This window comes from Brachycentrus maculatus, unplaced genomic scaffold, assembly GCF_059751285.1.
Source record: "Brachycentrus maculatus isolate JH-2025_06_01 unplaced genomic scaffold, ASM5975128v1 h1tg000396l, whole genome shotgun sequence".
Lineage (NCBI taxonomy): Eukaryota > Metazoa > Arthropoda > Insecta > Trichoptera > Brachycentridae > Brachycentrus > Brachycentrus maculatus.
This window is the reverse complement of record NW_028281145.1, coordinates 1,361,742-1,374,508: the sequence shown is the minus strand read 5'-3', so window position 1 is coordinate 1,374,508 and position 12,767 is coordinate 1,361,742. Positions and strand designations below refer to the sequence as shown.

The 12,767-nt window shown below is 37.9% G+C and overlaps 1 protein-coding gene across 1 annotated transcript in view; it reads left to right on the top strand.

Moving 5' to 3' along the window:
• Positions 1-11,502, top strand: part of L (zinc finger protein Lobe) — a 36,062-nt gene extending 24,560 nt beyond the window's left edge. The window contains exons 4-7 of the mRNA XM_088270812.1: positions 6,151-6,400; positions 7,296-8,141; positions 8,462-8,776; positions 8,910-11,502. Of these exons, the coding sequence (XP_088126938.1) occupies positions 6,151-6,400; positions 7,296-8,141; positions 8,462-8,776; positions 8,910-10,529 (3,031 nt within the window). The 3' untranslated portion in view covers positions 10,530-11,502. The remainder of the gene's footprint in view (positions 1-6,150; positions 6,401-7,295; positions 8,142-8,461; positions 8,777-8,909) is intronic.
• Positions 11,503-12,767: the final 1,265 nt, after the last annotated feature.

The window sequence follows — 12,767 nt, the reverse complement described above, 5'->3', positions numbered from 1 at the left end:
ATATTTAATATAACTCTCGACTGGTGCCTGAAACTTAATACTGATCACCTTGCTCTCGTAAAATTGATGATCAACAAAACATTGTATTAATTCGATAAAGAGTCCTATGCACTATTGAGTACGGATGAGGGTAAAGGGTAAGAGAAAAATGATTTCATCTCATTATAATAGTATGTATGAGGAGATGCATGAATGTGGAAGAGGCGAAGAATGTTTGCAAAGACAGAGTGGTGTGGCGTTCGATTCTCTCTGCCTACCCCTGCGGAGAGTCGGCGTGATGATTAGTTAGTTCGTTAATAATAATATGTAGATAGTCTTCTAACCCTTACCCGTATTCAATGGCACTGCTTCATATGTAAGCAGTGTTACCTTGATCATTAAATACACTAAATACAGGTAATAAACCCTACGGTTCGGGTACCAGTGCAGGGTAATATTAAATAAATAATAAATTGAACTTTATTTGACCCCCCTGGGAATCGAACCCGGGACCTCCAGCACAGTAGCGCACTACGAAGGCTGACAATACACATAGATATTTTTTTGGGAAAGACGAAGGATACGCTGGTGACCCTGTCACATGTTGGGGGGTAAATTCGACCACTCCATATTATGCCCACGCATTCCTACAGTCAGGTATCCGATATTGTCACGCCGGTAATGTGGCGATCAATTAGTCAAACGGCCGGTTTCCGTCACCGTGGGACCGTATAAGGACTCTTGTGACATCTCCCTCGTACGGAGACGCGCGCATTGTGCGACGGATTACCCATTCGAGCGCACCACAAATTAGTGACAAGGCCTCCACGGATTAGATGGCATGTCCTCCGCGGACAATGCGCATGCGCGCTGAATGACGAGGTGAAAGGGTGATTGATGGCCGGCGGCCGAGGCCGCTAAGAGAATACCAAAAGATCCTCTCTTCTCTCCTTTCGTAAATATTTTCTATGATCTAAAACGGAACGATATTAACTAACGCCTTACACGTATCATTTAAAGCCACCAAATGTAGGTTGACAAAAACACGACTCTTTGTCTCGTGCCTACCCAAATGACTTTGAAATCATTTCTTAGAATTTCAGCACGAGTAAACAAAACTCTTATAATGATTTACTAACGTTCTGACTACGTGTCTTAGGTAGTAAATTAGTCGGCAGTAATGTAATAGGCATCATTATTTTTTGGAATAAGTTAATTATTGATATTTTCACTCTGATGAATTCAATTTTTAATGTAAAAAACATCGGCCAAAAGATCAAAATTCTGTGGAAAATAGGACATGTGGACTTTTATTTACTATTTATTTGGAATATTCACAAATTCCTACATAATTTTGTAAAAATACCTACTCAATTTACCAAAATTAAATTGCAATGTTCAAGTTTTGAAAATACGTATTTTTTAAATATTGTTATAAACAATTATAAATACTACAATATTTCGATATGCCTCCTTTTAAATTTCCATTCTTATATAGCAACCATTTGACATTTTTCTCTTTAGAACTGAGAACTTTTTCAGCATTTTCTTAAATATATATTTATTACAAATTTAAGTATTACTTGGTGAATACGACTATTTATTAAAAATATATTGTGACACGTGTTTCGATATATTAAACACTAGGTATTATCGAACACAGTAAGTGAAACTTAGATTAAATTTGACGATTGGACTCATGAGAGGTTGAAGGATATAAGTATTAAAATAATTATAAAATTACATATATAACTGAGTAGGTTGGAGGTATATCAATCATTTCTTGTATCACCAAAATTGCCTAACCATAAATGGATAACTTGTCGATATTTTGTCCGTCTTTTGGGACGACCGTGTAAGACTGTTGACAAATTACCTCCGTGTGTTTAGGATACCATTCTCTCTTCTTCACTCTTCACTCTTCACCTTCAATCTTGACTCCATCAAAGGAACGCTACACAATACTGTGACCCACGGATAGCTCGGATGACATATGGACCAGGGTTGACAGATGATGATATACTTTCGGAATCTCCAACTATTATAAAGGAACCTTGATGTCACAGCTAAATACTAAATAGATACCTTTAATCCATAATTAATCTACCTTTGTATTGTACAATACGGTTTTTAGAAATGCGCTATTTCTGGTAATCCTTTAACAAAAATTAAAGTACTAAATATAACATTTTGTGAGCGCAAAAACATGCATATATTATGTAAAAGCCATCCGATTATGACAAGAATATAAAATGAATAAATGTCAAGGGACTACGTTAATCACACTTTGACAATACAAATATTGGGTTTATCTTCTCCAAATGATACAACAGAGACGATTTTTTTTAAGAACTGAAATTTGGATGAGTTTAAAAGAAGTAAATTACCGTCGTTCTGTACCCTTTTTGTTGTTTAATGAATTTTCCGTTTTTAATAAGTAGAAATTTGGGAAAACTATGATTTTTTTGGCGTGCTTATGCTTTCGTTCGTTCAAGAATTTATTTAACTTATTTTTTAAAATTCTTGATAAATATTTGTTTCACATATGTTTTACATTTTCAGAGTGAAAAAATATCGTTTTACAGTCTGAAATTGTCAAACACACGCGATACCTATACTAATATTTGAGAAAATTGATGACAATAAATTGCAGACGTGTGAATGAGTCTTTTTCGGTAGGTACCTATGTTAAAAATGAACCGTAATTTCCATGCTATCATTTTAGCCAGAACATATATCTAAGAAGTTTTAAGAGGAAACAACACAAACACAGAATTCAATTACCGGCCGACTACCGGAGAGGTCACACGTCTTTTCACGCCCTATTTTTGGAAGAATGTATATGGGAAATTGTTTTAAAATATATATACACACATACTTATACATAGTTTTTTTTACATTTTTATCTCATTTCTTTCAATAACTCAATTTTCAAAACCATATAATTATTTCGAGAAAAAACTTTTTTTTCGATTCAAAAACGGTGTTTTGAGAAAAAAATCAATTACCTTGATTTGGAGAAAATTAAGTTGTGACTTAACGAATAATGGGCTTTAAGATGTCGTTTTTCGGGTGCATTATACATGTGTCGGGATAAGAGCCCAATGTAGTAATTGAGACATGATCTGTGTGCGGACGAGGGGTTGGGAGCGGGAGCAGGGGCGGGGCGGGGAGAACGGTCCAGAGGCTAAACAAAGCGCGGAGATGCTGTGCGCGGATAAACGCTGACTAATTGAGCGCGCCTTTGTGGTCCCCACACTGTCATTTGTCATGTCGCCAGTGGCGTACATCAGTTCTTATTTTTAACAAAAGTTAAATATTTCAACAGAAAAATAAACATTTAGGTAGGTACCTGATAATTACCATACTCACATATTTATTTCGGAAAGGTATCTTTAAAAGTCATTATATCTTATGGCTTTTAAATCTTAATCTCTATTTATTTACTTATATATATATATAATACTCCGAATCTAGATAAAATTATTTTTGTGAGTATTTTTTTTCATATTATTGTTACGTTTTATTTTTTTCTTTAAATATCATTTCGATTGAATAAATGAAAGTAAAATATTTACTGAGTGATATTTTTCATAACTCTTATTATATTTGCGAATTATCGTCCCTGTACTATAAATGACGACTTACCCACATTCGTCAAAAAATGGGTTATTAATACCTTTATAATACATTATTTAAGTTCATTCCATTGGTGAAGTAATACGATGCTCCCTTATTATAAAATGAACTTGTTATCAATCATGTTGGTATACGTTGAAAGACTCTTAGTAGTACCCCTAGTACTACTAGTATTAAAAATAGATACACACACACACAAACACACACACACACACACACACACACACACACACACACACACACACACACACACACACACACACACACATACACACATATATATATATATATATATATATATATATATATATATATATATATATATATATATATATATATATATATATATATATATATATATATATATATATATATATATATATATATATATATATATCGTACACGTACAGGAGAAAGTGACAAACTAACAAAACGTAAAATGTGCAGGGGGGCCATTTAAGTCACTTTTGCTTGGCAAGAAAATAAGCATCAATGCAGTTAGTCATTTTTAACAAGTCAAAGTATTATACTCCCAAGTTTAAAATCCTTTGGGATTTTTTCAGGGCAAAATTAAGCTAGTAAGATATCAAATAGCCATTTATCACGTTTTTGTAAGAAACTTGCACTTAGTCACTTTCTCATTAGATCTGCAGAGTAGGTATTCTTATAGAATATCTACTCTGGGGTTTACGTATTGTTATATACTCGTACATGAATAAATCTTATTCATTGCGGAGAACTTAAGGAAAGCTATTAGAAGCAAATTAAGGACCATAAAAAATTCGGTTTAGAAAAATATGTGATCTAAGCTCCATATTTGTTGCACGAGTTACCTGACCACTCTCCATAACAAATGCGACAAATTCCTCCGGGGAGAGACAGTGAGGTGATGGTAATTAATTAATCTTCCGTGGCCTCTGACGATCAAAAGCTGCTCGCCGCCGCGACCGACCGGAATGGAATAATGGAATGCCACAGATAAAAATAAAGACGGATTCAAATTATATTTTACATATTATTTTTTGACATCTCAACAAAGATGAAGAAGAATATGGAAGTGTGGGCATTTGCAGGGTTTACGACCTTCATAGGCTGTTTTAAGTGATCACTTTACACACGTGTAACATTCACCAATTCTACCCATGATTGACAACCACACTACTCAAATTCTTAGAAGTTCTATATATATGATACAATTTCGAAACATTGTTCTTGAATCACTAGAATTTCACTAGAGACATCTATTGGTGAAATGAAGAAAAGTTTTTTTTATTTTAATAACTCTTATAATTGGAGATAATCCAGATTTGTCAACTAGTATTTGGACACACTCAAAATGTAAAAAAAAAGATACAGGGCGTCACGTGATAGGGCGTTTGTCCACTACACGGGATTTCACCGTCCGGCAGTCCGGTTTTGAAAAATGAAAACGACTACGACAGTTTAGTGAGCGAATTTACACGCAACGTGTTCACGCACCGATCAAGAGCTCCGATCCGAAGAAAGATGGACAAAAGCACAAGCCGATCCAAGCCGATCGTCGTTTTAAAACGCTAACTGACGTGCCGGACGGTAAAATTACACGGAATTCCGGGTAGTGGACAAGCGCCCATACTGTAGGTTTTCCCCTTTACGCCTATTAATTGACCTTGAAACCTTTAATCTTGAAAATGAAGGTATTTTAAATTATGCAAGCATCTGTTTCAATTGCGTCGTTTATTCATTCTCACTGAAATTCCTTCTGGCCAATTTACGAACTTTGTCAACAGGTGGCTGTAAACATTTATTTAATCCTAGAACGCATCTGTCTGCCTCCGTTTACGTTCTGGTTTAGCTATCGTAATGAAGGCCCCGAGTTCGATTCCTAGAGGGGATCAAAATAAATATTTGTGATTTTACATTCCAATTACAGCGCTCCAGGTACTGGTATTGGCACAAAGGAATTGAACCCGGAACCACCAGCACGGTAGCTAAACTCGCTAACCTAATACCTATGGAGGCTGACTTGTGTGCGTGTGTGTGTGTGTTTATTTTTTTTGCATATACGTAAGAAAAAACAAATTCTCACATTTTCAAAAAGGAAAAATAAAATTAATACTTGTACTATTTCAGTTTCCGCTTTCGTAGTGTAATGGTCAGCACGCTCGGATACCGTTCTGGACGTCCTGGGCTCAATTCCCAGGGGGGGTTAAATAAATATAAGTGATTTTTCACTCTAATATTAATTTAATATTACCCTGGACTAGTACCTGAAGCGGAGGGCTGATCACCTTCCCTTCGTGTGTTAACGATCAAGATAACACTGTGTTTATATAATTCAGTGCCCTATGCACCATTGGGGTGCGGATAAGGGTTTGAAAAAAAAACTATTTCAATTACACGGAAAGATAAAAATTTTAATCAGAGATACATTGTACAAAACGATGGACACACCACGATATCAATGTTGACTTACAATGTTTGTGATCACGAAACGACTTTATACACGTGTAACTTTAACCATGATTGTCATGTTTTTATTTTCCATTCCAGCGACCACCTGAAGATCCATATGAAGACGCACGACAACCAGAAGCCGTTCCAGTGCACCGTGTGCAACAGGGGCTACAACACGGCGGCCGCGCTCACTTCGCACATGCAGAACCACAAGCGCGGCGAGCCTGGCGGCGGCGGGGGCGGCGGCGGCGGCGGCTCCCCGCTGCGCGCCGGCAGCGGCGGCCCCGGCCGCGGCTACCGCTGCCTGCAGTGCGGGGAGAGGTTCAGGAGACCCGATTTGCTACAGGTATATACCATGCACCTTTACGAAGGGCTATCGAAACTCATGAGATATCTCCAGATAAACTATGCATATGGAGGTCAGGTCTTCAAAAAGCTTACGACCTGGCATCGGCTGGCTTAAGTTATCATTTTCTGCACCATATAACCAAATAAAACATTCATACTGCGTCAATTCTCGAAAGTGATATTTATGGAGTAATATAACAATCGTTTTTAAACATCCCTTTACGAAGGAGTATGGAAATCTGTGATATATCTACAGAGAAATGTAGCATTTCAAGGTCAGGGCATTCAGAGAGCTTACGACCTTTCATCAGCATGCTTGAGTTATCAATTTATACACCGTATAACCAAATCGAATATTCATATTACCTCAATTTTCGAAAGTGATATTTATCGAGTATTTAAATAATCGCATATTAGTATCATAGTTGGAACTGGCAGATGGAACTGCTACGGTTTAGAAAGCTGCAAAGTAAATACATTTCCGTTCTATCAATAGTAAGAATAAGAACTCTAATTTATCCGAATGATCTAATTTATTTTTACCTATCAGGAGACGCCTCAAAAATGATTTTAATTTATAAAAAATTCATGTCAAATAAAGTAAACATGGAAAAAACTATAGTTTTTTTTATACGTTAAACGCTTATAAAAATAATTAAAATTTGTTAAATTTGAATTTCACAAAAAAAACTTTTCGGTTATTTACGTATTTTAATAATATAATGTATTTAGTTTATTTATTTTGATGATGGGTTCCAAAGTTAAGGCATTTTGAATATACCTCTTGATTGAGGTCGCTAGTGCCCCCCATGGCACTGCGGTCCAAAACAGGCTAGGTCACCTGTGCCCCTCATGGCGTTCAACGTGTTAAATAATATATTTTGTTTTTTTAGAGCCATATGAGTGCCGTCCACTCGTCGGATGTCAGCTCTACTGGAAGTCCTCACGCCCCGCCCCCCCTCACTCCTCCGTCGCCGAGGGCACGCCCTCACAGCCTTCCCAAGTTGGCCTGCATGTACTGTACCAGGGATACGTTTTCTACCATGGAACAACTTCAGAGCCACGTGCACTCCATGCACTCCGCGCTGCTTCCTCCGCCTCCGCCGTTACTGCCAGAAAACGGCATCCCTCCGGTCCCCTCTCCCGCTCTCTCGTATTCTTGCGACTCCTGCACCATGCGCTTCCCTTCTCCCGCCACTCTTCATCAGCACATCTCGGTAGCGCACTCCAAGCTGAGTCCTAGATCTCCACTGTCTTGTAGCCTGTGCGCCGCTCCCTTCTCGTCCTCCTCCGGCCTCGCGGAGCACTACGCGCTCGTGCACGGCGGGCCACCGGAGCAACTCCGTCCCACGGACCTCAGCAAGAAGGCCTCCGATCGTCCCGCGAAGAGATCTCGCGGCGGGGAAGAATCCGTAGCCGCGGGAACTCTGCTATGTAACCAGTGCGGCGCCGCTCTTCCCGACTTCGAATCTTTCCGCGTGCACTTGCGCGCTCACCTAGAGGGCGGGGCGTGCCTGGCGTGCGCCACGTGCGGCGCGCGCTTCTCGGACGCGAGCTCGCTGGAGCGGCACGCGGCCGTCCACTTGCTGGCGCTGGGTGCGGAGTTCGGCTGCCCGAGCTGCTCGCGCGCCTTCCCCAAGCCGGACGAACTCCAAAAACATCTCATGGACCTCCACGCGCACCACCTGTATCGCTGCGCTATTTGCAAAGAAATGTTCGACTCCAAAGTGGCTATACAGGTAGGTACTTGTCTTACTAAAATGTTTTTTTAATGTGTTATATCAAAGCCTATTTCAAATAACGAGACCATCCGTCCAGATAATATAATTTTTCTAACAGAGGTTAGTAGACAAAGATGATAAATGTGTTTTTATTAATTTAAGTTGTTAAAGTAAAAAAACAAACAAGTTCATATGTCACGTTATAACATTAAAAGAGGACAATATTTGTGGTCAATCGTAGAATTTGACAAAACACGAGAGAAATTTAAACGAAATATTAATAAATATTTCTAGTAAATAATTAACTGTTTTTTTTAAATATGTTTTATAAATTTCAGGTGCATTTTGCTGTAAAACATAGCCACGAATGCAAAGTTTACAAGTGCACCGCGTGCGCGTCTCCGGCTGCTTCTTTCCGTTCGGAGGCGGAGTTCGCGCTCCACGTGCGCGCTCAGCACGCTGGCGCGGGAATGGTGCCAGGGTCGGGCGTGATGGCAGCGCGGTGTCCCTACTGCCACGCTGCCTGCGCTACAGACCTGGAGCTGCAATTCCACTTGGCAGCCCATGCCGAGCAATATCGCTGTCCACTATGCAGAGAAGGCTTCCATGTAGAGTTCTTACTCGACAAGCACATGCAACAGCATCATCAGCAGGTAAAAATATACTCGTATTCCATAGTCCTTGATTTTGATTGAAATAATTGCATTGCATACGTATTAAAGCAATTGAATTTAAAAATCAAAATGAATCCTTTTCTTTTTATTCACAAATTTCGTTTGTTTTTAGGGAATAAATGGGGACAGTCCGAAGCCGAAACAATCTCCCACTAACCGAGTCAGCGTCAAAGTACTGCCAACTGAAAATAACAACACTAAAAAAGAATCCAACACGTGCGATATATGTGATAGAAGTGACTTCCAGTCGGAAAGTGAACTTATTGCCCACCGCAAGCTCACGCACCACGTTAAAGGAGGAGGAAAGAATGGAGCTGTCAGTCTGAGTTGCGCATACTGCAGTGAAAACTGCAAATCTCGAGCCGAGCTGGAGAACCACATGAAGAGTCACTCCCAGGGCGGAGCTACGGGAGGCAAGCACAAGTGCCTCATTTGCGACGAAGTATTTCCTTCGTCCGCCATTCTCGCCGAACACAAACTAACTCACTGTAAAGTTCTAGGTGGAAATAACTGTACGCATTGCAAAACACTCCTCACAACCGAAGAACAATTCTTTTCTCATCTCTCGCGACATTCCAATAACAATAATCCACCCGGCAGTCCACATTCTCCGTCCCCTCTCAATTTACCCACGTCGTGTGTGATATGTCGTCAGACTCTAGTTTCGGATGTCGAAGCTAGAATACACGCTAGGTTTCATCTTAAAAATTCTGGACTGTCGACTGAAAGTTTTCAATGCGCATTATGTCTTAAGTCATTTTCTCAACAAGATGTAATCCCAGCCGGAGCTGAAGCCAATAATGGAGTTCCGACGACGCATGTTTGTAGAGAATGCTACAGGCAACACAGCGGAACTGTCCAATCCGTAGAAAGGAGATGCGTCGAATGCAATACTAAGTTTGAATCCTCGTCAGCACTAGAGAGCCATATTGAATCGGTTCATAGGAAAACTTATACATGTATCGAGTGCCAAGCCGCTTTTGAATCCGAAAGAGAAGTCCGGGCACATGTCCAAGCGCACGTGTCGGGAGGGGGACTGGAGTGCCGCCTGTGTCGCCGGTCACTCGGCTCCCCGATGCAGCTCCAGGCCCACCTTATAGAGCACACTTTCGCGGGCTGCGGCGGGTTCACGTGCTACCTGTGCTCTGCCGTGTTCACGGGAGCATCCGGTCTGCAGCACCACATGCTCGCTCACGGGTTGGCGGCGCGACCCTACGACTGCGCTCGCTGCGGACTCAAGTTCTTCTTCAGGGCAGAATTAGACAATCACAGCTATACCCATCTCGAAGACGATGTGAGAATGAAGTTAGCCGACATCGATCCGCTCGAGCGCTCTTACTTTGTGGGCCAGAATGGGTTTCACGGAATAGAAGGCGTCCCGTTTTACGCTTCGAGCTCGCCGAGTATTAAGAAAATGAAAGTTTCCAGTAGCCCTGGTCCGTTAAAGTGTACCGAGTGTCCGGCTGATTTTAGCAACGCGCTTGAACTGCAAGCGCATAGAAGAAAGCACAGATCAGAACGAGAGGCCCGAACTCCGGAAGGATCCAACGAGGAAATCACGGTGAAAAGAGAAGTGGAAGATAAAACGGACGAGTATGTGGAAGTCAGCTCGCCACCGCCTGTGAGAAATGTCGCTAAACCTGAAAGTATCGGCAATACCGCTGAAGATCTCAGCGCTTCGAATGGAAGTGCCCCACTGCTGAGTCCTAAAAAGGAATCTATCGAAGAATAACCCTGTTTATGTTAAACCTTTTAAAAATGATTGTTTTAAGACTTATTGATGTTAAATATAGGGCGATGTAAAGCTTAGTGATAATAATTATATAATTTATTTTGGTTAAGTTTTTGTTTAAATTAAAAAGAATAGGCGTCGCACCATCCATTTTTATTGATAATTTAGTGATGTATATGTTATTTATATTTAGGAAATATAGTTTTTAAGTTTATTTTAATACAAGTAACGGTGCACTACGATTTGAATAGATAGTTTATTATGTCCATGCGTACAATAAATCACTGAATATATAAATAAGTTGCACTCGCACCGAACTGTTATAGCGTAATACTACATATGTATTTACAATTACACAGTTGTGACAAACATATTAATAAATTGAATTTTAAATATAAATAAGCTACATCTAAAAAAGTATTTTACGGAAATAATAAATTAAATCTTTAATTGACAGAGAAATTTCTATTTGATGTTCTCTGCACTACAGTCATTACTCAAAAGGTCAATTTAAAAGAAAACGATTTTAATATGAATATAATCAAACGGAGAAAATATCTCTTTAAATACAATGTTTTCAATATAAGTGAAGTTTCCATTTGTTTTCCATAGACGTTTGTTTATTTCTTATAGTTTATTATTTCAATTAAGAGTACCTATATTTATTATGTATGTAAATTTACATATCCTTACATTAAACATTAATTTAAAAATCAAATATAACAAGAAATGCTTTTAGTGATTCAAGTATAGTATTTATAAATTTTAAAAAATATATTTGGTACGTCAAAAAAATTATCGCAATTTTTCATTTAAACACACATGTAAAGCAAATGTCCTAAAATATTTGTTGGTTTCGTTATCCATACTAATTTGTTTATATGAAATGTAATATCGTGTTTTTAAGTTACGTACTATTAATATAATTGTCATTAATATTTTTAGATATTCGAATTTATTATATGATTGTTTCATTGATATTTAATTTATAATGTTACATATTTTTCTTTATATCATAATTCATTACGAATATTGCAATATTTTAAAAGTAAATAAGTAAACGATTTAGATTATGTAGAAAATGTATTGAACCCTAACCGTACTTTTTAAATATTTTTAACCAAAATCGTTGATATTTGACTACAATTTTGCAACGTGGCAAACACAAGCATATTATTATTGTATTTATTATTGTTTTAATAAACCAAAGCATTCCATTTTGAAAATTTTTGTTTTATTTTAAATGAGTTCCTCTTTCTACAAACACATCCTTCAAATCAGTGATCGGCAAACTATTTAGCCAAAAAGCCAATATGCACTTTACAACGATTAAAAGTTTTCTTGAGAGTCAAATCGGTTTGCAATTCTAGTTAAACTTAATTATAATTTTAGACCTTAAGTTATATTAGACAATATAACTTAATTTCATACAAAATAAGGACTTTAATAATTGATTAAAAACTTATTTTTATTTTAACATAAATGTTAATAATATTAGTATGTAACCGCTCACCAAGATTTTTATGTCTACCTGTTTCGAGACGTACCCGTCTCTCCGTCAGGACAATCACATGTCTAAATGTATGTATATGTTGACGTCGCGTAAGCTGGTTCATAACGTAGGTTATTAAATCGCATCAAATGTCACAGCGCAAGTGGATGATGAGGATATGGAATTATTGGACTTACCTTTTGGTAGATCTTCGGATTGCTCTAAGGAGAACTGTTACAAGCTGCAAACTCCACAATGTAATGTTTCACGTTTTCGTCACAATAGCTTTGATTTGTAAGGTATTCAAAGAACTTTTTTTTATTTAAATTTATTATTTAATATACATATATTTAGCGCGGATGCGTATCGAACTAAGGCAAAGCGAGTACTGAAATAATTGCAACAATAAAAATGTTCCAATTCGTTTTTTTTTGGAATATTCAAAAAGGTGCGAAAGAGACAGGATAGAGTTGTACCGGAGAAAATGGGAAAACGATAGGAATAAATTTACACTGTGGCACATTATCAAAAACAACCTAACCATATCGCTCAATCCTTTCAAGAAAGTTATAAATCAAAAAACTTGATTTTTCAGAAGAATGTTTTTAAAGTTTAAAAATATAATACAATGTTTTAAAAATAAATATCAAGCCACTTATTGAACTTTTTACTGTGCAACAGATCTTTTAGGTAAAACCTGAAGGTTTTTTCTCCATGTGAAAAATAAATTTAGTATATTTTAAAAA